General features: G+C 45.9%; 1 protein-coding gene across 2 annotated transcripts; it reads right to left on the bottom strand.

Moving 5' to 3' along the window:
- Positions 1–229: 229 nt before the first annotated feature.
- On the bottom strand, positions 230–4,301 carry LOC109747492 (BTB/POZ and MATH domain-containing protein 1). 2 transcript variants are annotated; one of them, XM_020306545.4, is made up of 2 exons: positions 2,186–4,301; positions 230–1,632 (listed from the first exon to the last, which is right to left on the bottom strand). In XM_020306545.4, exon 2 carries the CDS (start codon positions 1,482–1,484, stop codon positions 414–416), a length of 1,071 nt encoding a protein of 356 aa, XP_020162134.1. In that variant the 5' UTR covers positions 1,485–1,632; positions 2,186–4,301; the 3' UTR covers positions 230–413. The 2 variants fall into 2 exon arrangements, with proteins under 2 accessions (XP_020162134.1, XP_040244297.1); XM_040388363.3 differs by having other exon boundaries at positions 230–1,620.
- Between the last annotated feature and the right edge of the window lie 20,785 nt (positions 4,302–25,086).

Below are 25,086 nucleotides of genomic sequence, written 5' to 3'. Positions count from 1 at the left end.
TGTACTAGCAAACGATATCTGTTCTTTTTTCGCGAGAAATGACAGAGTATTCTTGGAGTAACAGGCAGAGAAGTAGAGATGCAGTCGGCAAACATCAAAACAGGGTTAAAACTTTTTTCACATCTCAGGACAAGGAAAGAAAAGCATAAGTGATATGCGTTAATCGTCCAAAGCATTGTAAGAAAACAAAATGCTGACAGAGCAATCATGTCTTGGGGGTTTGAATCCATAAAGCAAACCTGATAACAGAGTCATTCATGATTACTTAATACAGTCACATGACAAGATAACTGCCTGATAACATAAGTCACAAAGTCCACATACCAGTACACATTGGTAAACAAGAGATCTAGTTGATATCAACCATCTAGAAACCATGAACTACCATTGCTAAAATACGGGGCAACACTCAGCTAAGGTGGCGAGGGCATGGCAATCAGCTCCATCACAAGAGAAGGGAAGCTCTTACACAAATTTTGGAAGCCCTCAGTGGCCACGACTGCCCTCCGATGTGCCGGGCAGCTGAGAAAATCAAAGCATGCCTTCTTCAACCCATTGTAGTGGTACTGCTCAGCAAGTGCTAGAATGGTCGGAACAGAGCCTGCATCAATGTACTTGCATAATTTTTCCTCACAAATAAGCTTTAGCCTCTCCATGTTATACCTGTCCGCCGCAACGAGCAGATGCTGACACATGATATCTTCCTCTTCTTCTTTTGCCTCTCGCAATGAGTCAGTGTAGGCGAAGTAGAGCAACTCCTTGAAAACCTGTGCCTCCAAGTCATCTATGTGTATGACACTGGCTGTGTCGCCCTCCTTCATCACGCCAAAGAGCTCCGCGCTGAAGACTGGAGATCGCGACGCGGGCACACACCGGTGTGCAGCAATCCTCTCACCGCCTACCTCAAACACAACGTCAGCGCCCTTCTCAGTCTTGAGGAGATCACCGAGGTGCTGATTCAGCTCGGGTGGGGGCACAAAGACAAACTTTGGAGCGCTGGTCTGTTTGGTGCAGATGTCATGGATGACGGCAATGTCACACCTGATTGTGAAAGAATCGTCCTTGAGATGCTCCGACTTCTCCAAATCCTCCCTCTTGATGAACTTTGGATAGCCCCACATTTGCTTACCACCAAAAACATATCTAGTTGTGGATGCCCACGGCCATGACAGTCGCTTCTCAGCCACCTTGGCGAAATTAATAGTGAACATCGTCTTCACATCCTCGGTTGCAATTTCATCGAGCTTGAGGTAAAAGGAAATATAATCTGCTGTTTCGGAGTCCTTGCCATTGGGGAAATAGTAGATGCGCCAGCAATGGCCGCCGACGAAGAATTGACTGGATTGGAGGAACTCACCCGTGGGGGTCGCCTTGGCGCACCAGTAACCGTCGATCTTGAGGGTATGATATCCTCTCGCCGAGGTGGCGACGATGGCAGAGGCGGATCCCGACGGCTCACCGACACAAGCGATGGGGGAAGACATGGCAAACCTGCTCTGAGAAGTGGGGAGTTGGAAGCTATACTGTGCAGACTAATCACACCTTGCTGGGCTTTTTTCCTGTGAAGAGATGACTGCTGCTACAGCTACTACTCGTACTGGAGGAAGAAGCAGCTGGCAACTGGAGAAAATACTGTGAACAAGATGACACAATAAGGAGAGTAGGAAAAACATGATAACCAATCTAGAAAACAAATGAGGTTGTGTGCAACTTCCAGGACCGGCTTGGTATTTTAGAACATACAATTAGCATTCTGAGACCTAAATTGCCAAGCACTAAAGAAGGAAGATTGATACCAAGGATAAAGCATGATTGTTTCCATGTTTACACCTACAAGCAAGTTACTAGCTTATATCTAAAAGGAAACATAAGGTTCTATAAAATTACAAAAAATATTAGACAAAGAAAGTACTGAATGAAAGAAACAATATATCAATACTGAACAAAAAAACAAGGCATGACTAAAACTTGCAACACGCCAAAGACTAGGACTGCCTCAGATGGCCCTCGTATTTGTGGACCTCTAATAAATCTAGACATGAAAACAACAGTGTGGTATGAAATCAATACAAGGTTTTTGAGTTGCCGACTAATCACCGATTAGACACGGGCTAATCGCCTTGCCGGACCAGCGATGAAGCCTTGCAAAAGTGACTCAACTAGCAGGGCAAGTTGTGCAACTCACCCCCCACTAGACGCTTGCGTGCTGGTTTGGGCAGTTGTCGAGGTCTTCCATGAGGAATCAACCACCGTGCCACCGCCAGCTATTGATCAACCCCGCCGCTAGTTGTTGTAAGAGGGAAGAAGGTATGCGAAGAGAGAAGGGATCTGCACTGGCGGCGGCTATGTATGGTGCTGGCCACGCACTGCTGGGCAGTTACCACTCTTCTATTCTTGATGGATGGTACAGATGGCTCGGATAAGTATGGACGGTTAGATACATCAAGAAAGCTAGGGTTTTCAAATGGGCCTTCATGGGCCAAATATGTCCTCCCTTATCAACCGCAATCTACCGTACCCCAGCTTCAGCCACCAGGACCTTGCCTCAGAACCTACCGCCACCTTGACATCACATTCAAGGTCCTCCACAACAACAACTTTACCCTCAACATCCTCTCACCCTCTCTGTAAATCCCCCTGACTAGTTGAGGCGACTTGGGGCCATTAGTTATAACTAGTCACCGAATAATCCGGGCTAAGGAAACTCGACCCGACACCATGAATCATAAACTTCGAACCAATATCATCTTTTGGTTTAGCATGAGATGCAGGCTTCCAGCTGGTGGCTTACTTCCTATAATAGATTTCTGGGAATAAAACAAGGAAAATTCTCCAGGGGACAACAAGTAAGAAAGCAGACCACTTCAAGCAAGGGTCTGGTTCTTTGTATTTGACCAGGTTTGGTAAAGAACAGAGGTGTGAATGGAGGACTCACATTAATGATAGTGGTGGTAAATTTCACTGTATTAAACAAGAAAAACGGAGAAGAGCTAAAAATTCCACATTGATTGGCAACTTCCTATGGTGGGGGGCCTTCCTGTACAATCATAACAAATCATGTTGCACACGCTCATCTTCCTTCCCTCTGATCGTCATTAGACACATTAACCAAACTATGAATGTTATGAAGGGACCAAAGCTATGCCAACTTACTATCAGATCATACCCAGCCATAGGCAATCGCAAATCACCATGGTTATCCTACTGATTGAGCTGCATAAATAAAAGTGAGGAAATGCTTTCTAAATTTATTAGTTCACAGCCAGTTGTTCCATCTTCCACAAGCATCAATTTTGAGTAGGCCCACAGCAAAAGTATGACAATCAATATGTATAAGGCTAGTTGTAGTTGGAATATTAGGTTCTTACCTATATGGTTTTCATTTGTGTACAACATGGTAAATTAAATAATCTACATGCTAACTGGAAACGAAATATTGTGTATAGGTTCGATGCTTAGTTTGTCTAGTTGTGGCATATTTCTACGATGAGATATGATAATGCAACATTTCAAATAGAAAAGGGAAGAAAATCCCAGTGAAAATAGTAGCATCACATGATATGGCTAGTTTGTTGTCAATCTTATCTCCTTGTACAAGCTAACAATATTTCTGCACAATTATCCGAAATCTGCATCTACCCCCGTTTCGTATCCTGTCCTCAACTATGAACCTGAGTCTGTCAGACTCATGGTTACAGTAATGCCAAAACAGAGGACAAAATGCTGGTCGACGAGTTGGACTATACATTTACATGAGAAATATTGTTCCAGCTATCTACTCCCTCTGTTCCAAAATAGATGACCCAATTTTATACAAATTGGGTCATCTATTTTGGAACGGAGGGAGTACTTCGGAGGAATTTACTGCAACGAGAACAGGACAATGCCCAAGCTCGTGTGCGGCATGCGGGCGAGCTTGAATCAAGCTCAGGAGCTCCCATTCACAGCTGCCACGCAGACAAAGCTGAGAAAACCTACTTACTCGGAAATTCGGAATCAAAGCAATCGCAAGAATAGTCTAACACCACACTGTCCGTCAGGTTGCTGAAAAAGATTCGAAAGGGCAGAGGCAGTCGGCAGCTCAGATTCCCCAGGCCCCAATTCAGGCTGGTTCGTCCCAACATCCAACCAGCGGCACGGAAGCGCTGCCGCCAAAATCGAATCTACTGGGATTCCAAAGCCGACCGCGAGACCGAATGGCAGGGATCCAGAAGCAAGCCAGCCCCGCCTCGCCCCGCGCGCGCACGGCGGCGGTCACTCGCCGTCCTGCCCACGGGAAGGGGAGAGGCGCGGGAGATGCAGGGGGGGGGGGGGGGGGGGGGGGGGGGGGGTTCTAGCAGAATGTCCTGAGGGGGGGAACCTGACCAAGTGACGGCGGCGGGGAGCAGCAACAGGAGTGCGGCCGGCGTAAGGAACGAAGTTAAGGGCAACTCTAAAGCGGATCACCAAAACGCAACCGGAGCGACTTTAAGGGTGTGTTTAGTTTCTGTCACGAAATGGAACGGCACGGGTCGGTTCCATCCTCGAGGCCCATTCATGCGTTTGGATAGTGAAACGAACGAGAACCACTTGATTCCAGGAACGGTATATTCCCTGTTTATGCCGTTTCGCGCGGTTCCTCCAAATCGAGCGGACCACGCGGAACCGCTCACCCGTCTCCCTCGCACGAAGCCTCTCGCATCTCCTTCTGTCGCACGAACCTGGCTCCCTCCTGGATCCGCGCCGCCAACCACTCCTCCCCGAATCCACGCCGCTGGCCGCTCCTCCTGGATCCGCGCGGGCGGCTGCGCGTCTCCTTCATCTGCGGCGCGGCCGGTCCTCTCCTTCAGCAGCACCGCTGGCAGCTCCTCTCCTTCAACAGCGCCGCCGGCTGCTCCTCTCTCTCATTCGTGCCGGCAGCCAGGAAGACGGGCGCCAGTGCCCAGCGCTCAGCCGACAGCCATGGCGTGGTGGTGCGCAGCCCATGTTCGGGAATACAGGCGGCAGCGGGGGTAGCAGAGGGCGATGCGGGGCTCACGGCCGGGAAGAGGAGCAGGCGGCCGCGCGGCCAAGGCTGGGAAGAGGGGCACCCGATCCAGTGCTCAGGCAAAGATAATTGGTGATGCAAAGATAATAAAAATGTATGATTGTGTATGTACATTGACTAAGTGGTGATGCAAAGATAATAAAAATGTTTTTTCGGAATTTTAATAAAATGCCTCTAAAAATAATATCAATGTTGCATACATTGCCAGAAAAGCAAACACAAATTTAAACATTTTTCATTCGATTCTATTCCACCAACCAAACATTGACATGTAACCGTTCCATTCCACCTCATTATTCATACCAAACACAAAGACGGAACCATTCCATTCCTGTGGAACGGAACCATTACATTCCATTACACTTGGTCCCCGAACCAAACACACCCTAAATGTCCACTTCATGGTAAACGGGTCTTTCAAAAAAGAAACGAAATTGATACGAAACTGGACGATATTTGTTAAATTCGGATACATTACAACTAAAAAGGGACGAAAATTAACAAAGCTTCAAAGAGCAATGGAATTTAAACTAAAAAACTACACAAGTTACCGGACGGTGATCTCGTAGGCATGCCGACACCTCCGTCGTCATCATCGTCCTTCCGATGATGGAAAGGGCCGACAAGCATCGCAGCAGTTCTGATCGGTTGTCGTTACGCGCTCACAGCGTAGCGGCTCGACTGGCTCTGCAAGACGCAGACGCTTGACCACCTCCACCTTGCGGCGCCGGTCGGGCACGGAGTCCAGCTTCCGCCTCCTGCCATTTCCTATGAGCAAGGCCAATCGCTCGGACTAGGTGAGCCCCACTTTGAGGAGCTAGTGTTTGATCTAGCCGCGGTGGCAGGCAGAGGTCTCTCGTGCTGGTATTAGACCGATCAATGGCATAGGCCTTCGCAAGTGTGGGGTGAAAGTGCAAGTGATCGACTAGAGGGGGGGTGAATAGCGATTTTTATGAAAGTCTTCAAAACATGGGAGTTTCGAAGACAAACAATAGAAATAAACCTATTGATATGCAGCGGAAGATAGACTACACTAGACAAGCCATAGTCAAGTAAGCAATAAAGTGAAAGCACGAAGACTAATAGCAGCTAGGTAGAATGGATCAGGATGGAAGATAGTATGAAGCCAAACAACAACAGTCTTCACACAGTGAAGTCAATCAGATCATGCAAGCAGGCAATGACTTCACGAAGACAAACTGTAAGTAAGGAGAGGTAAGAGATAGAACAAGTTGCTTGGTGAGGACAAGGATTTGTTGGACCAGTTCCAGTTGCTATGACAACTGTACGTCTGGTTAGGGAGGCTGAGATTCAACTCAGAAGACCGCGTCTTCACCTTATTCCCCTTGAGCTAAGGAAACTTAGTCCTCGCCCAATCTCTCTGGTAAGTCTTCAAGGTAGACTTCCAAACCTTCACAGACTTTGTTCACTGGCGATCCATAATGACTCTTGGATGCTCAAAACGCGACGCCTAACTGGCTGGAGGATTCACAGTCCTCAAGTGTAATAAGTCTTCAGATCACGCGGACAGAAAGACTTTAGTGATGCCTAACACTCTTTGGCTCTGGGTGTTTTGGGGCTTTGTTCTCGCAAGGATTTCCCTCTCAAATGCTTCGGAGGTGGGTTGCTCTCAAACAACAAAAGCCGTGCACTAACTCTGAGCAGCCACCAATTTATGGTGTAGGGGGTGGGCTATTTATAGCCAGGAGGCAACCCGACCTGATTTGTCCGAAATGACCCTGGGTCACTAAGGGACTGACACGTGTCAAACGGTCAGATTCCAAACACACACGGCAGCTTGACTTGGGCTACAAGTAAAGCTGACTCATCCAGCTCTGGATAAGATTTGCTCTCATTGTCTTCGCTCGAAGACATAGGATTTGGTTGAGCATCACTTTAGTCACTCTGACTTTGTTCACTTGGACCCCACTTAACAGTGCGGTGGTTCCTATGACTCAACAAAGAAGAAAAGGAAACTACGAAACAACTATGTCTTCGCACTCCATAGTCTTCACGTGAATGTCTTCTCGAGTCATAATCTTCGTTGTGAATATCTTCATAAACCACCATTGTCTTCAATGTCTTCACACATTTTTAGGGGTCATCTCTAGTAGGAAAACCGAATCAATGAGGGACTACTACCTGTGTTATCCTGCAATTCTCACAAACACATTAGTCCCTCAACCAAGTTTGTCGTCAATACTCCAAAACCAACTAGGGGTGGCACTAGATGCACTTACAATCTCCCCCTTTTGGTGATTGATGACAAACTGGTTGAAGTTTTCAACGGGGATAAAAGTATGTGAAAGTTTAAGGATTTAAGGCATTGTCTTCATAAGTAACAAAAGGCTCCCCCTGAAGATGTGCATATAAGTAGTTTGCTCTTGAATGCAAATGCACATGACAGATTTTACTTGTGGAGATCCTCTTCAGCCTATGAAGACAATTCATCATGCATATAAAGATGTAACGAAGATAATGACATGCATAATGAAAAATGGACGTCTGTGATGACTTCATGCGAAATTTATCATCGCATCACAGAGTAACAGAAAACGAGCAGACGACCATTAAGTTTAAGTGTTACAACCCAAAGAACCAAATGTATCAAAAACGAGAGTTGTAACCACTTGGCAAAAAAATATCGCAACCACCCATATGGACCCGTTTGAAGACTATCAACTCAGATGCTTCTCCCCCTTTTGTCAGTAAGGACCAAAAAGGTTTGAAGACATAAAGCATCTCATCGTTCCCATCAGGAGTAGATGAAGGTGCAGGGTCGACGTTGGAGTTTGGTGGTGCAGAGGGGCCTGGTGCAGTGTCGAGATGCGGCGAAGCCATGGTTGGTGAAGTGGCATCATCTTCTTCATCGACGACTCTCGCAACAATAGTTGCAGCCGAAAATGAATACTCAGAGTCTTCTATGGAAGGAGTCCGACGCAAGACGGCATTCTGGGGAGACGTGGAATCAAATTTGAAGCGCTCTGTGAAGCCATCGTCGCGAAGATCATCTTCAGAGCATAGCAATGTGAGACTCTTCCAAGACCGCCGACAGGCTTCATGAGCTACGAATGAGTTCTTGGTGGCAAGGTTGCGAATGCGATTGACATCCCCCAAGATGCTCTGCATCTGACGCTTTAGCCAGTCATGGTGTCTATCCTGTTTCTGATGTAAGGCCACAAGAAGCTCTCGGTCATTGAGTACACGAGATCGCTTCCGAGGCCTTTGAGCAATGGTGCTTTCAATGGCTTCAGTGTTTGCACGATGAGGCACATGCATATTTCCATCCAGAGGATAGACTCGAGTTGCAGCAAGAACTCCCTCCATTGGTTGCGAGAAGCTTTGGTGATCAGCATTATGAAGATAAAGTGGCTCCTTGGCAGGCTCAGGGTAGATGGCTTCGACGGACATATCAACCTCAGGCAAGAAGACAAGATGGTTGCGCGCTGAGGGCTGATAGTCGACAGAAGAGTGAAGCTTGATTAAGCGCATCACCCATGGAGCATAAAACTTCAAGCCAAACAGATCAATTCCAGATGCAGCAAGCTGTCTGATGAAAAAATCCTGGGAATTGAATCTGATGCCATTGACAATATAGAACACCAAAGTCTTCAGGGCTCCTTCAAGTTTGGCTTCAGCTGAGTGTCCCTTGATGGGCCATATAGTACGCCTCAGAATATGATAGACTGTGCGGGGCAGGTACTCAAGGTCCTTGACAAAGAATTCCTTGGGATAATCAACATCTTGAGGCAATGGCTTCATCATGCTGAGCATCTGACTCATGTTTGGTTCAGGCCGCTGGAAGATACTCTGTAGTTCATTTTGGTGTAGCTGACAACCAGGCTCATAGAGTTCACCTGGAGTGGGCAGGGAAGTAAGCTCAATAATGTCTTGAGCTTTGGCTTCATGGTGCACATCACCTGTCATCCACTAAAGGATCCATGTCTTCATATCCCTGTTGTAGCCACGAATGTGAAGAGTGGCATAGAACTGCAGCAGAAGCTCTTCATTCCAGTGCTCTTTGTCCATGACAAACTGTAGAAGACCAACCTCTCTGAAACAATCCAGAGCTTCTTCCAGGCAGGGAAGACCAGCAATGGCTTCACAATCCAGACGCATGTGAGGAAAGGTTCGCTCTTGATTGTATAAGACACATGAATAATAGTTGCGCTGCTGATAGCTCCAGAAGCGATCAGATGAGATCTTTGGCTTCGAGTATGGATTCTTGGCGCTATCGAAGAAGGAGTTGTGGGCTCTGAAGCTGTTCACACAGAACGATCCTGGGGAGGTTGCAGCACCTGGAAGCCTTGGTAGCCTGGGCTTTGGCTTCTGAACTTGTGGCATGTGCTCCACATAATAGTCATATTGAGGTCCGGGAGCAGTGGGAGGCACCATGATGGGCCACTGAACTGTGACAAGGTCACCACGATTATAGGCATGTTCAATTGTATGAGGCCTTGGGGCTGGAACAGTGGCATCAGCATCCACATGGGCTTCAGGTTGCACATGAGCTTCAGGCACAACATTGGCTTCAGGCTCCACATTATCTTCAGCCATGACAACGTCATTGGCTTCAGTATCATTGTTGGTGGCAGCCTCAGTGTTCTCAACCTCCGTGTCTTCAATGACAGGAGGATCGGGCACAGTCACATTCTCCTCGAGAATGACTTCTTCAGTGGCAGGGGGTGTGGCAACTCTTTCTTCTTCTTGTCTTGGTTCTTGATTGTCATTGGCTGATGCAGTCGGAATGTCTTCAGCAGCTTTTGCTTCGGACTCAGAGACATTCGCAGTAGGAGTGGCTTCAGGAAACACTTCGCGTGCAACTGAGCTTTGTTGCACTTCTCCTTCTGGAATGCTCGACATGGTGACCTGTGGCCTAGGGCCTTTGTGAAGCCTACGGAATGCGGGCGACGCCTGTGGTGATGGAGTCGTCTGCACCATGTAGTCATCGTCAAGCACCGGAGTGGTAACTTGAGGTGTTGGTGTTGTGAGAGTTTCATCATGAGCGGGGGTGTCTTGCTGGGGGCGATCAGCCCACGAATCATCCTGAGCAATTGGCGTCAAAGGACGACCAATGCTGATGAGTTCGCTGTTCGTGAGAACAGGCGATGATACCGGTTGGTGCTCGATTTGAGGAAGGACTTCATCATCATCTACATTGTCTTCACGACCAATGTATTCAGCTGTGATGGGGTCAACAGTTTGTACTTCTTCATTTTCAGGAGCCTCTGTGAAAGCAGGCTCGTGGATCACAAGTTGACGCTCTTGGTTGGTGGAGGCAGGACGAGCAACAGAAATGGGCTCGACAACAAGAGGCTCAGAGGCCGCAGCACGCTCTTTCTTTGAAGCCTTTTTCAGTTTGTTCTTTGATGGAGCATCATCAGAAACATTATTGTGCTTGCGCTTCTTGGCTTCGGCTTCAGCTGCCCTTGTCTTCTTGAGTTCTGAAGTATTGTGCTTGCGCTTCTTGGCTTCGGCTTCAGCTGCCCTTGTCTTCTTGAGTTCTGAAGCTGCTGTGGGGACCTTAGGCTTCGAGCCTGTCATGCTGGCAGGGAAGACAATGCGAGGTGCTTCCTGCCTTGATGCTTCAGCTTGGGCCACAGCAGGCTTCTTCTTCTGTTTGGCAGCCATCTTGGGGTCAATGCCAGGACACCCAAGTGCCTTGCGCTTCTTTGCCTCATTGTGTGCTTGAACACATTTCTCTGCGAAGTATTTCATCCGCTCTCTTGAACATTTTGCTTCTTCACGTTTCTTGTGAAACTGTTCTTTGAGCTCATGCAGCGTCTCCTTGAAGCTTTGAACATCAGCCACGCTGAGCTTGGCCATGTTCTTCTTGAAGTGAGCCTTTTCATAATCAATTTTGTTATTCTGCTCGACAATCTTATGAGCCAAGGCCAACTCATCAGCAATGGCTCCATGGAAGGTGACGCTGATGTCAACTGGTAGCTGGAGATCATCAATGTTGAGGCTCGGGTTGTCAAACCACTCAACGATGAAGTTGTTCAGAATATCCACATCAAAGAGGGGCAGATCATTGAAGATCTCCGCCTCTTGCTTGCTCTTGATCAGTAGCTCAAGGGCATCATCACCAAGATCTTCGTCGCTTGACAGATCAATGGTTTCGTCTTCGTTTTGCAGAACGGCAGCTAGAGTAAGTTCATGCCCAGAAATCTTCATGGGCTTCTTCTTCTTGGGCTTCTCCGTCTTCTTGGAGACACGAGAAAGATCTTCAGATTGCACACTGAGTTCAGGAGGTGCAGTTGCCAATGGCTTCGCACGTGAAGCTTTTGGTGCGGCAGAGGGCTTTGAAGCCTTTGATTTCCTCTGCTTCTGCGGCTTAGGTGGAGCTAGCGCTTCATCAGAATCTGCGTCATCAGCTGAGTGCTCCACGGCGGCCCCCTGTACAGCTATGTGAGTGAGAAGGCCGTCGAGGTTATAGAAGGGGCCGATGACATTTGGATTGGCATCGCGGTTGCCATCAGCCCTTGGAGCAGATGGACCAGGGTTGAAGTCAAGTCCAAATGCTTTCTTGTTCTTAGCCGTAGACTCCTTTGCAAACTGAAAATTGCGCTTGAAGAGATTGTCTTCACGACACCATAACAGAGATGATGGGTCGGCATTGTCTGGCTGTAGTCCACGGACCATGCAAGGGTAGAAGCCTTGAGCAATAGCTTCAGACTGGGACTTGGGCAGTAGACCTCTGTATACAATATCCCCCCATGGTCGCTTGATGGCGTTCTTTTCAGCATATTCAGCAGTGACAAATCTGTACTTGAACCATTCCTCTGCCCAATATCTTCGAATCCATTGGACTCGAGTCTTGCGCTGATTGTAATTCTCTTCAGGATCTGTCTTGTACATTTCAAAGAGATCTGGTGGCAAGTCCTTGGTTGTATCCCCACAGCGCTGCCTGCCGCCCTTTCTAGCTAATTTCTCAGTGGCCATTATATTCAAGCTGAAAGACTTCAAGACTGTGAATGGCTTCCGTCTGCTGGTCAGACAGGAACTAGCTTCAGGAGAGTTGATGTGACGCTGTAAGAACTCTGCAAATGAATGCAGGCTATGAGAACCAAGGGATTCTCCCACGGACATGTACCTGTGACAGCATTAGAGGTGCGAGGGAAGGGGAAGAGGTCATATGCATTCTTAGAAGATTTTGAAGATAAATCAGTTTGAAGACATTGACCTCATAGTGCGAAGACATTCACTTATATGGAGAGAGTTGGTTCCAGATTTGTACGAATCCATGAATAAGTACAAGTGAGGAGTCTAACTAGTTGTGAAGCATAAGTGAATATACTTGGCATGATATGAGATGCAGAACAAGATAGATCCAAATTTGGAAGTTTAGAAACCACTTTTGGTTGAAGTGGATGGATCTGACGGATCAAAAAGGCAGTAAAAAGTAAGTTTTAATTACCCTTGACGAACTTCTAGACGAGGCGAAGAGGGAGACAAGCAGTTCAATCTCCCGCGCCCTAACTTGGCGGCGGAGAGGACGAGGTCCGCGGCCGGCGTGAGGACGGCGTCAAAGTCGCGGCAGCTAAGCGCTTCGTCTCCGGCGTCGTCGCGAGCTAGCGGAGGCGCTAGGGTTTGTGCGAGGTGGCGAGGTGGAAGAAGGAGATTGTGACCGCGGTGAGTTGAGTATTTGTAAGGAAAGGGACAGCACAGCGTAATTACGCAGGTGCCCCTGGCGGTTCACATCTGAAGGACACGTGGCATGCATGCAACACATTGAATGTTGTTCCATGTTCCCACGCACGCCTGGACTGTCGGGTGGTCGTTCCGGCTTCTCCGGGTTTCAGGCAATAAGGATATAGCATTAAAACAGATTCAACTTATGTCTCTGTGTCTTCTGCTGACAAGGACTCAGAGAAGACAATCGATAGTTTCAATAGAATGCATATTATTTGGATAGATAGAATCTGGGGTAGAGGCAGAGAGGGGGTTAGGGTCCGATCACATTCACTTAGATCAAAAGATTCAAACATGAAGACATAGCTATAAGTGAATGTTGTAGAGGACAGAACACAAATATATATGTATATATCAGTATGAAACCAAATCGACATTGTAAAGATAAACGTGAAGTCAAATCAATGTTGAAGACAAATCAAATGTGAAGACTTTGCAATTGTAACGCCAATTGAAACACTTCAAACAAGAGTTTGGTGGTGGCGTTACCCACCGTATAGGAAATATTAGACCCAGACACGGCGCACAATTATCGTGGCACTCCGAAGTCAAATTGCATTAATGTATTCACACTTAGAGTGTATGTCTTCATTTATTGAAGATATACTTTACTTCGTGTGTTGCACATCTAAGTCATCAACATGCATAAGCGTTAGGATGTGTGTCCAATCACAGGACATTCGAGGATTCTAAGATATTTAGCTCACACCGCAACTTGCAAATCCTTTCCTCATCCAAGGGCTTTGTGAAGATGTCAGCCAATTGCTCTTCAGTTTTGACGTGAATGATATCAATATCTTCCTTCATGACATGATCTCTGAGAAAGTGATGACGGATCTGAATGTGCTTTGTCTTCGAGTGCTGAACTGGGTTGTTGGCAATCTTGATGGCGCTTTCATTGTCGCAGTAGAGTGGCACTTGCTTCAGATAGATGCCATAGTCTTTGAGAGTTTGCTTCATCCATAGAAGCTGAGCGCAGCAAGATCCAGCAGCAATGTATTCAGATTCAGCAGTGGAGAGAGACACACAGTTCTGCTTCTTTGAAGACCAACAGACAAGAGATCGTCCAAGAAAGTGACATGTGCCTGATGTGGACTTGCGATCAACCTTATCACCAGCATAATCAGCATCTGAGAATCCAACTAGATCAAACTCTGAGCCCTTTGGATACCATAATCCTAGTGTTGGGGTGTAAGTCAAATATCGAAGAATTTGCTTCACAACTAAGTGATGCAATTCCTTTGGTGCCGCTTGGAATCGGGCACACATGCAAACGCTAAGCATGATATCTGGCCTAGATGCACATAAATAGAGTAAAGAACCAATCATGGAGCGGTATACCTTTTGAGCGAACTCTTTACCATTGTCGCTGGGACCCAATTGACCTTTGGTTGGCATTGGCGTCGTGTACCCTTTGCAGTCTTGCATTCCAAACTTCTTCAGGCAATCTTTGAGGTATTTCTCTTGAGATATGAAGATGTCGTTGCTCTGCTGACGGATTTGAAGACCAAGGAAGAACTTTAGCCCACCCATCATGGACATCTGATATTGCTCTTGCATCATGTGTCCAAACTCATCATTGTATCTTTTGTCAGTGCAGCCGAAGATAATGTCATCCACGTAGATCTGGCACACAAACAGTTCACCATCGTATGTTTTCGTGAAGAGAGTGGGATCTAGGGAACCAGGTTTGAAGCCTTTGCTCTTCAGGAAGTCTTTGAGTGTGTCATACCAAGCACGAGGGGCTTGTTTGAGGCCATACAATCCCTTGTTGAGCTTGTATACCATATCAGGATGTTTTGGATCTTCAAAGCCAGGTGGTTGTGCAACATACACTTCTTCTTCAATCTTGCCATTGAGAAAGGCACTCTTCACATCCATTTGGTACAGGAGGATATTGTGATGGTTGGCATAGGCTAGCAGTATGCGAATGGCTTCAAGCCTAGCCACCGGAGCAAATGTTTCATCGAAGTCAATCCCTTCAACTTGAGTGTATCCTTGAGCAACGAGACGAGCCTTGTTTCTGACAACTTGACCATACTCATCTTGTTTGTTGCGATAGATTCATTTGGTGCCAATGATATTGTGCTTGCGAGGGTCAGGACGCTTGACTAATTCCCACACATTATTCAGCTCGAACTGTTGAAGCTTTTCTTGCATAGGTTGAATCCATTCAGGTTCCATAAAGGCTTCAGCAACTTTCTTGGGTTCAGATATAGAGACAAATGCAAAGTGCCCACAGAAATTTGCTAGCTGTGTTGCTCTTGAACGAGTGAGTGGACCAAGTGCATTGATGCTATCAATTATCTTCTCAATCTGTACTTCATTTGCAACACGAGGATGAACTGGACGAAGATTTTGCCCTTGCTGACCATTGTCGTCTTCTTCATCATTGGCTTCAGGCTGAGCAGTGTCTTCAGGTTGATTAGGCGCAGAAATGATAAGTTTCTCTTCAGCCTGTGCCTCTGAAGGTATGATTTCTCCAATACCCATAAGCTTAATGATTCACTAGGAGGGACTTCATCTAGCACATTTGGCAGGTGCTCTCTTTGCGAGCCATTAGTCTCATCAAACCGCACATCCACAGTTTCAACCACTTTATAGTGAAAGAGGTTGAAGACTCTGTAGGAGTGCGAATCCTTTCCGTAACCAAGCATAAAACCTTCATGTGCTTTCGGTGCAAATTTTGAAGTGTGATGTGGATCCTTGATCCAACACCTAGCACCAAATACTCTGAAGTAACTGACGTTTGGCTTCTTACCAGTTAGAAGCTCATAGGATGTCTTCTTTAGAAACTTGTGAAGATAAACACGGTTGATGACGTGACATGCAGTATCAATGGATTCAGGCCATAACTTCCTTGGAGTCTTGTACTCATCAAGCATCGTCCGAGCCATCTCAATGAGTGTTCTGTTCTTGCGCTCCATGATGCCATTCTGCTGGGGTGTGTATGGAGCAGAGAACTCATGAGTGATCCCCAATGTATCAAGATAGGTGTCGAGGCCTGTGTTCTTGAACTCTGTTTCATTGTCACTTCTGATGTGCTTGATCTTGATGCCATAGTTGGTCATGGCACGATTGGCGAAGCGTCTGAAGACATCCTGCACTTCATTCTTGTAAAGGATTATATGCACCCATGTGTATCTTGAATAATCATCAACAATGACGAAGCCATATAGACGAGCAGTGGTAGTAAGAGTAGAGTAGTGAGTAGGGCCAAATAGGTCCATGTGAAGCAGCTCGAAGGGTTGAGATGTTGTCATGATTGTCTTCGAGGGATGCTTGGCCCTAGTCATCTTCCTAGCTTCACAGGCACCACACAGATGATCCTTCTTGAACTTGACGCCTTCGATGCCCACGACGTGTTTCTTCTTCGCGAGAGTGTACAAGTTCCTCATGCCAGCATGCCCTAGCCTCCGATGCCAGAGCCAGCACTCTGAAGCTTTTGCTAGAAGACATACGGCCAACTGTGGTCCTGCTGAGAAATCTACCATGTACAAATCGTCCTTTCGATATCCTTCAAAGACTAGAGATTTGTCAGACTCCATAAGCACAAGGCAACGATATTTGCCAAATATCACAATCATGTTCAAGTCACAAAGCATTGAGACAGACATTAAGTTGAAACCAAGGGATTCAACAAGCGTCACTTTATCCATGTGATGATCCTTTGAGATTGCAACTCTACCTAGACCCAATACCTTGCTTTTACCAGTGTCCGCAAATGTGATGTGACTCTTGTCAGATGGACGTAAGGTTGAGCCCATGAGAAGACTTCGATCACCAGTCATGTGGTTAGTGCATCCACTGTCCATAATCCACTCAGAAGCCTTTGGTATCGTACCCTGCAGTGCAGTTAGGGGAGGCTTCACCAAGGGAAATGTGAAGCATAAACATTTGACGGACAAGCATATTATCAAAGTTCAGATCCTGGTTAGGGTAGATAGGATGACTGTCAAGGAAACCAGGAACAAAATACATAGTAAGACCATTTGGGCATTTTATCTTGCGCCCCACAAGATGTTTTAGGTCCCCAGCAATAGCATCTGACGCCTTTGATTTCCGACTGGAGACCTTTCCCTGCAAAAGAGAGTTAAGTTTTCTTAACCACCCATATTTTCAGGGGTGGTTTCGAAGCAATGAGTCTAAGTGCAGCATCTGAGAACTTCGGCTTTGGAGCCCTAGCAAATAGCCTTGCATGAGGTGAATAATACTCATATGAATAAGCAGAATAGTTTTTGGTCTTATGAACATAGCGGTTTGACGAAACACGCTCATACTCATAAGTCTGAGTATGATTTCCCTGCAATTGGCGTTAGGGTGTCTCTGTTGAGTTCTCTATCTGTATGAAGCCTTTGGACCATATGAAGCCTTTGGTCTGGGGTTTGCCTTCTTCCCTGGTGGTGTCATGATGACATTCACCTGAAGATTCTCAAGACAACTTTTGGGTACCCAGATCTTCTTCAAAGGTGGCCCATTCCTGCAATTAGTACCAATATACCTGGCAAACACTTCACCATTCTAATTCTTAAACAGTTTATAGTTTGCATCAAAGGATTCATCAATGATAATCGGGTTAGCACAAGTGAAGCCAGACAAGGTAGACGGATCCACTGAAGGTTCCTTTGCAGCAACCCATGTGATTTTGGGGTACTGCTCAGGCTTCCAGTAGGAACCATCAACATTCATTTTCCTCTCGAACCCAACACCCTCTTTCCTAGGGTTTCAGTTCAGAATATGCTTTTTGAGGACATCACATAGTGTTTGATGCCCTTTGAGACTCTTGTACATTCCTGTCTCAAGCAATGTCTTCAACCTGGCGTTCTCATCAGCAATAGTAGTGGTATCCTCAGTAGAGGGGTTAGTTACCACATTAACAGTTGAAGATATTGCAACAGTATCAGCAATAGAACATTCAGCAATGGAGACAGCGTTATCACGCTCAAGACATTTTAGACATGGTGGTTCAAATCCTTCCTGAGCGGAACTGATCTGTTGAGCACGGAGTGACTCATTCTCTTTTTGAAGATCTTCATGAGCCGTTCTCAAGTTCTCAAGTTCTTGCTTCCTTTGAAGATAATCGTAGGAAAGCTTTTCATGAGTTGTTGAGAGCGTTTCATGATGACTTTCAAGTTCCTCGTACTTAACATGAAGATTTTTTATGTCTTCAATTAAGGACTGAGATCGGGTCATTTTCACGTCCAACAGGTCATCGCTTTTGTCTAGCAATTTTTGAATATGTTCCATGGCATTCTATTGTTCAGTTGTAATTTTAGCAAGTGTTTTGTAGCTAGGTTTAGATTCACATTCAGAGTCATCTTCACTTGATGTTTGAAAGTAAGCATCGCGTGAGTTTACCTTGGCACCGCGTGCCATGAAGCAGTAGGTGGGAGCAGAGTCGTCCTTGTCATTAGCATCAGCGTTGGCGACGGAGCCATTGTCTTCAGTGTTGAAGATGGACTTGGCAACATAGGCTGTAGCTAGAGCCAGACTTGCAACGCCAGAGTCGGACTCCTCCTCAGACTCCACTTCTGCCTCCTCAGAAGCAGACTCCTCCTCTGAATCCATCTCCTTGCCAACAAAAACACGAGCTTTGCCAGATGAGCTCTTCTTGTATGATGAAGACTTGGAAGAAGACTTTGAGGATTTCTTCTTCTTCTTGTCATCAGAATCATATTCCTTGCTCTTCTTCTTCTTGTTGGTCTCATTGTCCCACTGTGGACACTCAGAGATGTAGTGACCAGGTTTCTTGCACTTGTGGCATGTTCTCTTCTTGTGATCACGGGTGGAAGCTTCATCATTTCTTGAGCTGGATCATGAAGACTTTCTGAAGCCTTTCTTCTTGGTGAACTTCTGGAACTTCTTCACAAGCATAGCAAGCTCCTTTCCAATGTCTTCAGGATCCTCAGAACAGCTGTCAGATTCTTCTTCAGAAGAGGAAACAACCTTTGCCTTCAAAGCGCGAGTTCGGCCATAGTTGGGACCATAGATGTCTCTTTTCTCTGGAACTCATGTGTGTTGAGCCTCTCAAGTATGTCAGACGGATCGAGAGTCTTGAAGTCAGGGCGTTCTTGAATCATCAGGGCCAGGGTGTCGAATGAGCTGTCAAGCGATCTCAGAAGTGTCTTGACGATTTTATGCTTGGTGATCTCAGTGGCGCCGAGTGCGCGAAGCTCATTTGTGATATCAGTGAGGCGATCAAATGTGAGCTGGACATCCTCATTGTCATTTCTCTTGAAGCGGTTGAAGAGGTTGCGAAGAACACTGGTCCTTGAGTCTCTCTGGGTTGAGACGCCTTCGTTGACCTTGGAGAGCCAGTCCCAGACTAGCTTCGAAGTTTCCAGAGCACTCACACGACCATACTGTCCTTTGGTCAGATGACCACAGATGATGTTCTTGGCAGTAGAATCCAGTTGAATGAACTTCTTGACATCAGCAGGGGTGACACATTCACCGGTCTTGGGAACGCCGTTCTTGACGACATACCAGAGGTCGACATCAATGGCTTCAAGATGCATGTGCATCTTATTCTTCCAGTAGGGGTAATCAGTGCCATCGAAGACAGGGCACGCAGCGAAGACTTTGATTATCCCTGCAGTCGACATAGCTAAAACTCTAGGTGGTTAAACTGAATCACACAGAACAAGGGAGCACCTTGCTCTGATACCAATTAAAAGTGATAGTGATCGACTAGACGGGGGTGAATAGGCGATTTTTATGAAAGTCTTCAAAACATGGGAGTTTCGAAGACAAACAATAGAAATGAACCTATTGATATGCAGCGGAAGGTAGACTACACTAGACAAGCCATAGTCAAGTAAGCAATGAAGTGAAAGCACGAAGACTAATAGCAGCTAGGTAGAATGGATTAGGATGGAAGATAGTATGAAGCCAAACAACAACAGTCTTCACACAGTGAAGTCAATCAGATCATGCAAGCAGGCAATGACTTCACGAAGACAAACTGTAAGTAAGGAGAGGTAAGAGATAGAACAAGTTGCTTGGTGAGGACAAGGATTTGTTGGACCAGTTCCAGTTGCTATGACAACTGTACGTCTGGTTAGGGAGGCTGAGATTCAACTCAGAAGACCGCGTCTTCACCTTATTCCCCTTGAGCTAAGGACACTTAGTCCTCACCCAATCACTCTGGTAAGTCTTCAAGGTAGACTTCCAAACCTTCACAGACTTCGTTCACTGGCGATCCACAATGACTCTTGGATGCTCAGAACACGACGCCTAACCGGCTGGAGGATTCACAGTCCTCAAGTGTAATAAGTCTTCAGATCACGCGGACAGAAAGACTTTAGTGATGCCTAACACTCTTTGGCTCTGGGTGTTTTGGGCTTTGTCCTCGCAAGGATCTCTCTCTTAAATGCTTCGGAGGTGGGTTGCTCTCAAATGACAAAAGCCGTGCACTAACTCTGAGCAGCCACCAATTTATGGTGTAGGGGGTGGGCTATTTGTAGCCAGGAGGCAACCTGACCTAATTTGTCCAAAATGACCCTGGGTCACTAAGGAACTGACACGTGTCCAACAGTCAGATTTCAAACACACACGACAGCTTGACTTGGGCTACAAGTAAAGCTGACTCATCCAGCTCTGGATAAGATTTGCTCTCATTGTCTTCGATCGAAGACATAGGATTTGGTTGAGCATCACTTTAGTCACTCTGACTTTGTTCACTTGGACCCCACTTAACAGTGCGGTGGTTCCTATGACTCAACAAAGAAGAAAAGGAAACTACGAAACAACTATGTCTTCACACTCCATAGTCTTCACGTGAATGTCTTCTCGAGTCATAATCTTCGTTGTGAATATCTTCACAGACCACCATTGTCTTCAATGTCTTCACACATTTTTACGGGTCATCTCTGGTAGGAAAACCGAATCAATGAGGGACTACTACCTGTGTTATCCTGCAATTCTCACAAACACATTAGTCCCTCAACCAAGTTTGTCGTCAATACTCCAAAACCAACTAGGGGTGGCACTAGATGCACTTACATGGGGTCCACTGGGGACCCAGGGCGGCGCAACGTCCGACCGTGCGAACGACGATCGGTGTTGTGCGTGCGTCGCCTCGGAGGCTGCCGCCATGGTGGAGGATGAACTGCCGCCGCCGCCGAGGAGGTAGGCGAGGCGGGCGCGAGCGTTGGCAATATTGGGGAGGGTGACTCCTTCACGGGGACTGGGCGTCATTGGCTCCTAGACTGTCGACAGGGCGATGATGACTGCACAACCTCCTTGTTGAGGCGGAGATAGTGGCTCCTCGACGCCGCATCCAATTTGAACGTCTTGATTGTGTGGCGAGGGCGATGGCTCCTCCTTAACATGGTGTCCATTTTGGACGTCACGGTTGCTAGGGGCGACGCCCGACTGCAGTCGTAGAGGGACCGCTTGAGCAACAGCTCCATCTGTCGTGCAAACTCACCCATCTGCGCAACCTTGGTGAGGAGGGCGGTTGTTGCTGATCCCCATTGTCGGACAAGATGGTATCTAACTTCATGGAGGAGGAAGTAGTGGACGCCAACGGACCTGTAGAAAGTGGGAGGAGGCTCCATGATCTGGACGACATGCGGAGGATAGGAGAAGAGAGGCGAGGCTGCCAGGTAGGGTGTAGGGCGGTCGACTGACTTAAATAGCCGAGATAGGCGAAATGGCGCTACTTTAATGCGGCCAGCTTCCGGAGCTGGTTTCTCAGTCGCGGCACCGTTCAGCCGACATCAATGTGGTACACGACCGCCAGTGTCTGGTCATGTCCACTCTAACCGACATGAATACAGTGCAGAGAGTGGAGTGTCGGTTTGTGACCGAGCAAAGTGAGGGTTTTTTGGTGGGCTCACATTGTCAGATGCGTGTGTGGTGGACGTTTGGACTCCCCCATACCACCCACAGTTTGGTCCTAGTTTGTGGGATTTCAGACATCTAGACCAGTTCGGACATTTTTGCTGACTGCCGCTGGATGGCAAAAAATGTCTGGACTGTTTGATTCAAACATTTAAGGGCTATTTGGTGATCCGTGTTAGAGTTTCACTTAGGACAACTCCAAGGCAGATCACTAAACCGCTCACAATCCTCACACCCTTACCCATTCAACACGACTCAATAAATTCGTTTAGACTTGTCCAGGCATCCGAAATGCCACCATCGAGTCCCAAATCGGAGGAAATTTGGATGTCTGCAATGTCGGTCTTCGACAAGCTAGGTTCACCCAAAACTGGATCAAAGCCCGCACATATGGACAATCCGCTCGATATTCTTGTGCGAAAGCTTGACCTCTCCGCCCGGTTGCAGCCGACCCCGCCTGTTCTACCATCCGCCACCGCTGTGATGGATCCTCGGAAGCCCATTGTGAGGTTATGTCCCTCCGGACCTAGACGCGTCCGTGCGCATATTTGCGGAACGACAAGGGTGGCGTGTCAAGGCGAGGGAGAAGACGAAAGCGTTGGCGGACGCCCAGGCTAGAGCTCTGATGTACTGCAAGTGCATAGAGCTATGTAGCAATTTCGCAATAAGTAAGGTTTTCGATCCCACATGGAGCGAAAAGGAAGGTATTACAATCCCCACAACTGCGTTGTCGCTTTTGCAACTATGCTCAAATTTAAACTGGAGTTTGTTAATAGTTCACTTAAGTAAGTTGCTAGGGAAACCAACTAAAGAGAGAATTAAACTAAGGTACTAGAACGAATGAAAAAATAAACACTAAATACAGAGAAAAGAAACCGCGATAAGTAATGTGATGTTTTAGATGAGATCGTTGGCATCTAAGTACGGTCTCGTTCGGCCCTGGCGGAGGATGGAGTTACGCTTTTTGACTACGCCACGTTGTGACTACGTCGATACCTGCATTATAGGATACGTGCATTCTACAAATGATGGATGGTCCCTTGCATAACATTGTCTCTCAAGACGCACCATGTGGAGACAACTCAATCGTCCTACTTAATATCTCATACCTGCGGCGGCTAACGAAAAGACATTAAGGTCACGAGGACCGGACCGAAGGCAATAAGTTCTATGAACAACCATGACTCCTATTATAATTATGTTCCCCTCAAGATATCCACGACCTGTCACTTCGAAGGTCTATCATTTTGCACAACTATCTATTAACTTCATGTTTGCCATGGGGAGTTGGATGTCTCCAACTACCCCACTGGATCGGACATCTCCAATCACTAAATTACTAGCGGAAGTTGCCGACGGCTATGGTTGGGCACCCTTGGTGTCGCCCAAGAGAAACAAGGTGTATCTACATCCGGTGAACAATCGATACAAAAAATTGTAAAATGATTCAACAAAATCTAAAATGTTTTGGCATCAAAGCTGATCTAATGCGCTATCTGCGTGCAATGTGCATTTGAGGAGCTTTCAAAGAAAAGAAATCTCAGCTCCTCTAATGTTTCGCACATACTTGTCGCACTACATCATCTATGATGCCAAAAAAATCAGGATTTTTTTAGTTTTGTTGCTAATTTTTTTAGTTTACTAGCAAAAGGGCTTGTGCGTTGCAACGGGAGAAAAAAAATCATAATCTTCAATGGCCATTATCACATTTTGCTACATCACCAAAATACACTATCACTCTCAATTTTGTGAAATCATGAACATTTTTCTATACTCGTGATGTATTTGAAATCATGAACATTTTTCAAATTCATGAACACTTTTAGAAAATTTTAAACATTTTCTAAAATGAAGAACATTTTTTGAGTCCATGAACATTTTTTACTATTCGCAAAAAAATAAAATTATGAACATTTTTTAGCAATTATCTTGAATCGGCTGACATTTCTAGAATGGACGAACATTGTTTTGGAAATTGGTGGAATTTTTTTAAAATTCATGAACATTTTTTATTTAACAATTATTTTTTGAAATGCATGATCATTTTGGGAATCAATGAATATTTTATGAATGAATAAACTATTTTGTACGTCACAAACAGTTTTTGAATTTTTATGATATTTTTTCCATTTATGAATATTTTTAAAGTTTGTTCAATTTCATTACCATTTTTTTTATTACACAAACATTTTAAAAAATCATGAACATTTTTTTTATTTCCAAAACATTCGTTTCCAAAATTTCAAATACTTTTTAAATAAGCACGCATTTTTTTTATAAAATCACGAACATATTTTCAATCCACAAACATTTTACGATTTATTAAATATTTAAAATAAAAAATTCTTAAGTTTTGGAACTTTTTTGAAGTCCCAAAATTATTTAAAGTAGATAAAAAAAATAAAAAATAAAAAATAATGGGCCGGCCCAGGCGGGGATTCCCTTGTGTGAAACATTTTTTATCACTTGGTGGGTAATATTTTGCAACTTTGAGGGCATTTTCCATAAACGTTTTTCTATACTTCTATACCATTATATAGTGTGTGAATAAGTTTGAATAATAGCCGTCTGATCTGCTGCATCCGACGTTGATAAGTGGAAAATCCAAGCGTTGCAGGCCGTTGGATCATCTCCTGAGTTGTGCAGGATTACGCCACGTGGATGGGCACTCATGCCCATATTCTGGGAATCTCTTCTTGATTTCTCTAGAACCTCTATTCTCACGGCCACCAAACAAGGACATCGGCACACATCCCAAATGGAAAATGGGTATATGTGACAATCTTCTACACGCCTCCTTATTCATGCTGCAGCTAGCTTGCCACATCTTCGCTCATTGCAGCTAAAACAGCAAGATAATAAGCATCAACCAGAGAGAGCCGAGGGGAACGACAAGTTTGACGAAGACGAGTCATCATTTAAAAAAAAGAACACACAACGAAGGTGGCAATGGAAATGAGGAGAGAATAAAAACATGTTTCATAATGGGAGAAACATCGATCTAGAAAAAGAAACATCAAGCAAGCTACATTTAAAGCTACAAATAGATCGCTTCCTCCACATAGTGTCCAACAACCAACGCAATCCGCTGGCTGCGACCGGCCACAAGACTCAGGGGAGCGCATGCCGGCGACCAAGAGTTGCATGGTCCCATGGAGTCTTGTGCCGTGGTGGCCAAAGCGCTAACACAAAATATAGCATCATGAGCTGACGGATACAGCTCTCGCACGCACGGAGAGGAATGATCCATTTGGATCTTAACACAGCTGAGAGGAGTGGAGAAGTGTGTAGGAGACTGCAGAAGAGAGAAGGTTCTGGAGAGTGTATTGACCTGCACCTCGAGTCAGCCGCCCATGTACGCCGTTCAGGCTTCCGACGAAAATAAAACTGGTCTCAAAGGTAATATTTTGTTAGGAATATAATATTCATAGTTGTTTTTAATTACATGGGAAGAAATGCAACATTTAGCCCATAAAAGGTATATATTGTACTAAATAAATGTAAGAGGTCCACACGTA

Source organism: Aegilops tauschii, chromosome 1 (assembly GCF_002575655.3).
Source record: "Aegilops tauschii subsp. strangulata cultivar AL8/78 chromosome 1, Aet v6.0, whole genome shotgun sequence".
Taxonomy (NCBI): Eukaryota; Viridiplantae; Streptophyta; class Magnoliopsida; order Poales; family Poaceae; genus Aegilops; species Aegilops tauschii.
The sequence above is the reverse complement of the archived record's forward strand: the minus strand, read 5'-3'. Positions and strand labels throughout refer to the sequence as shown.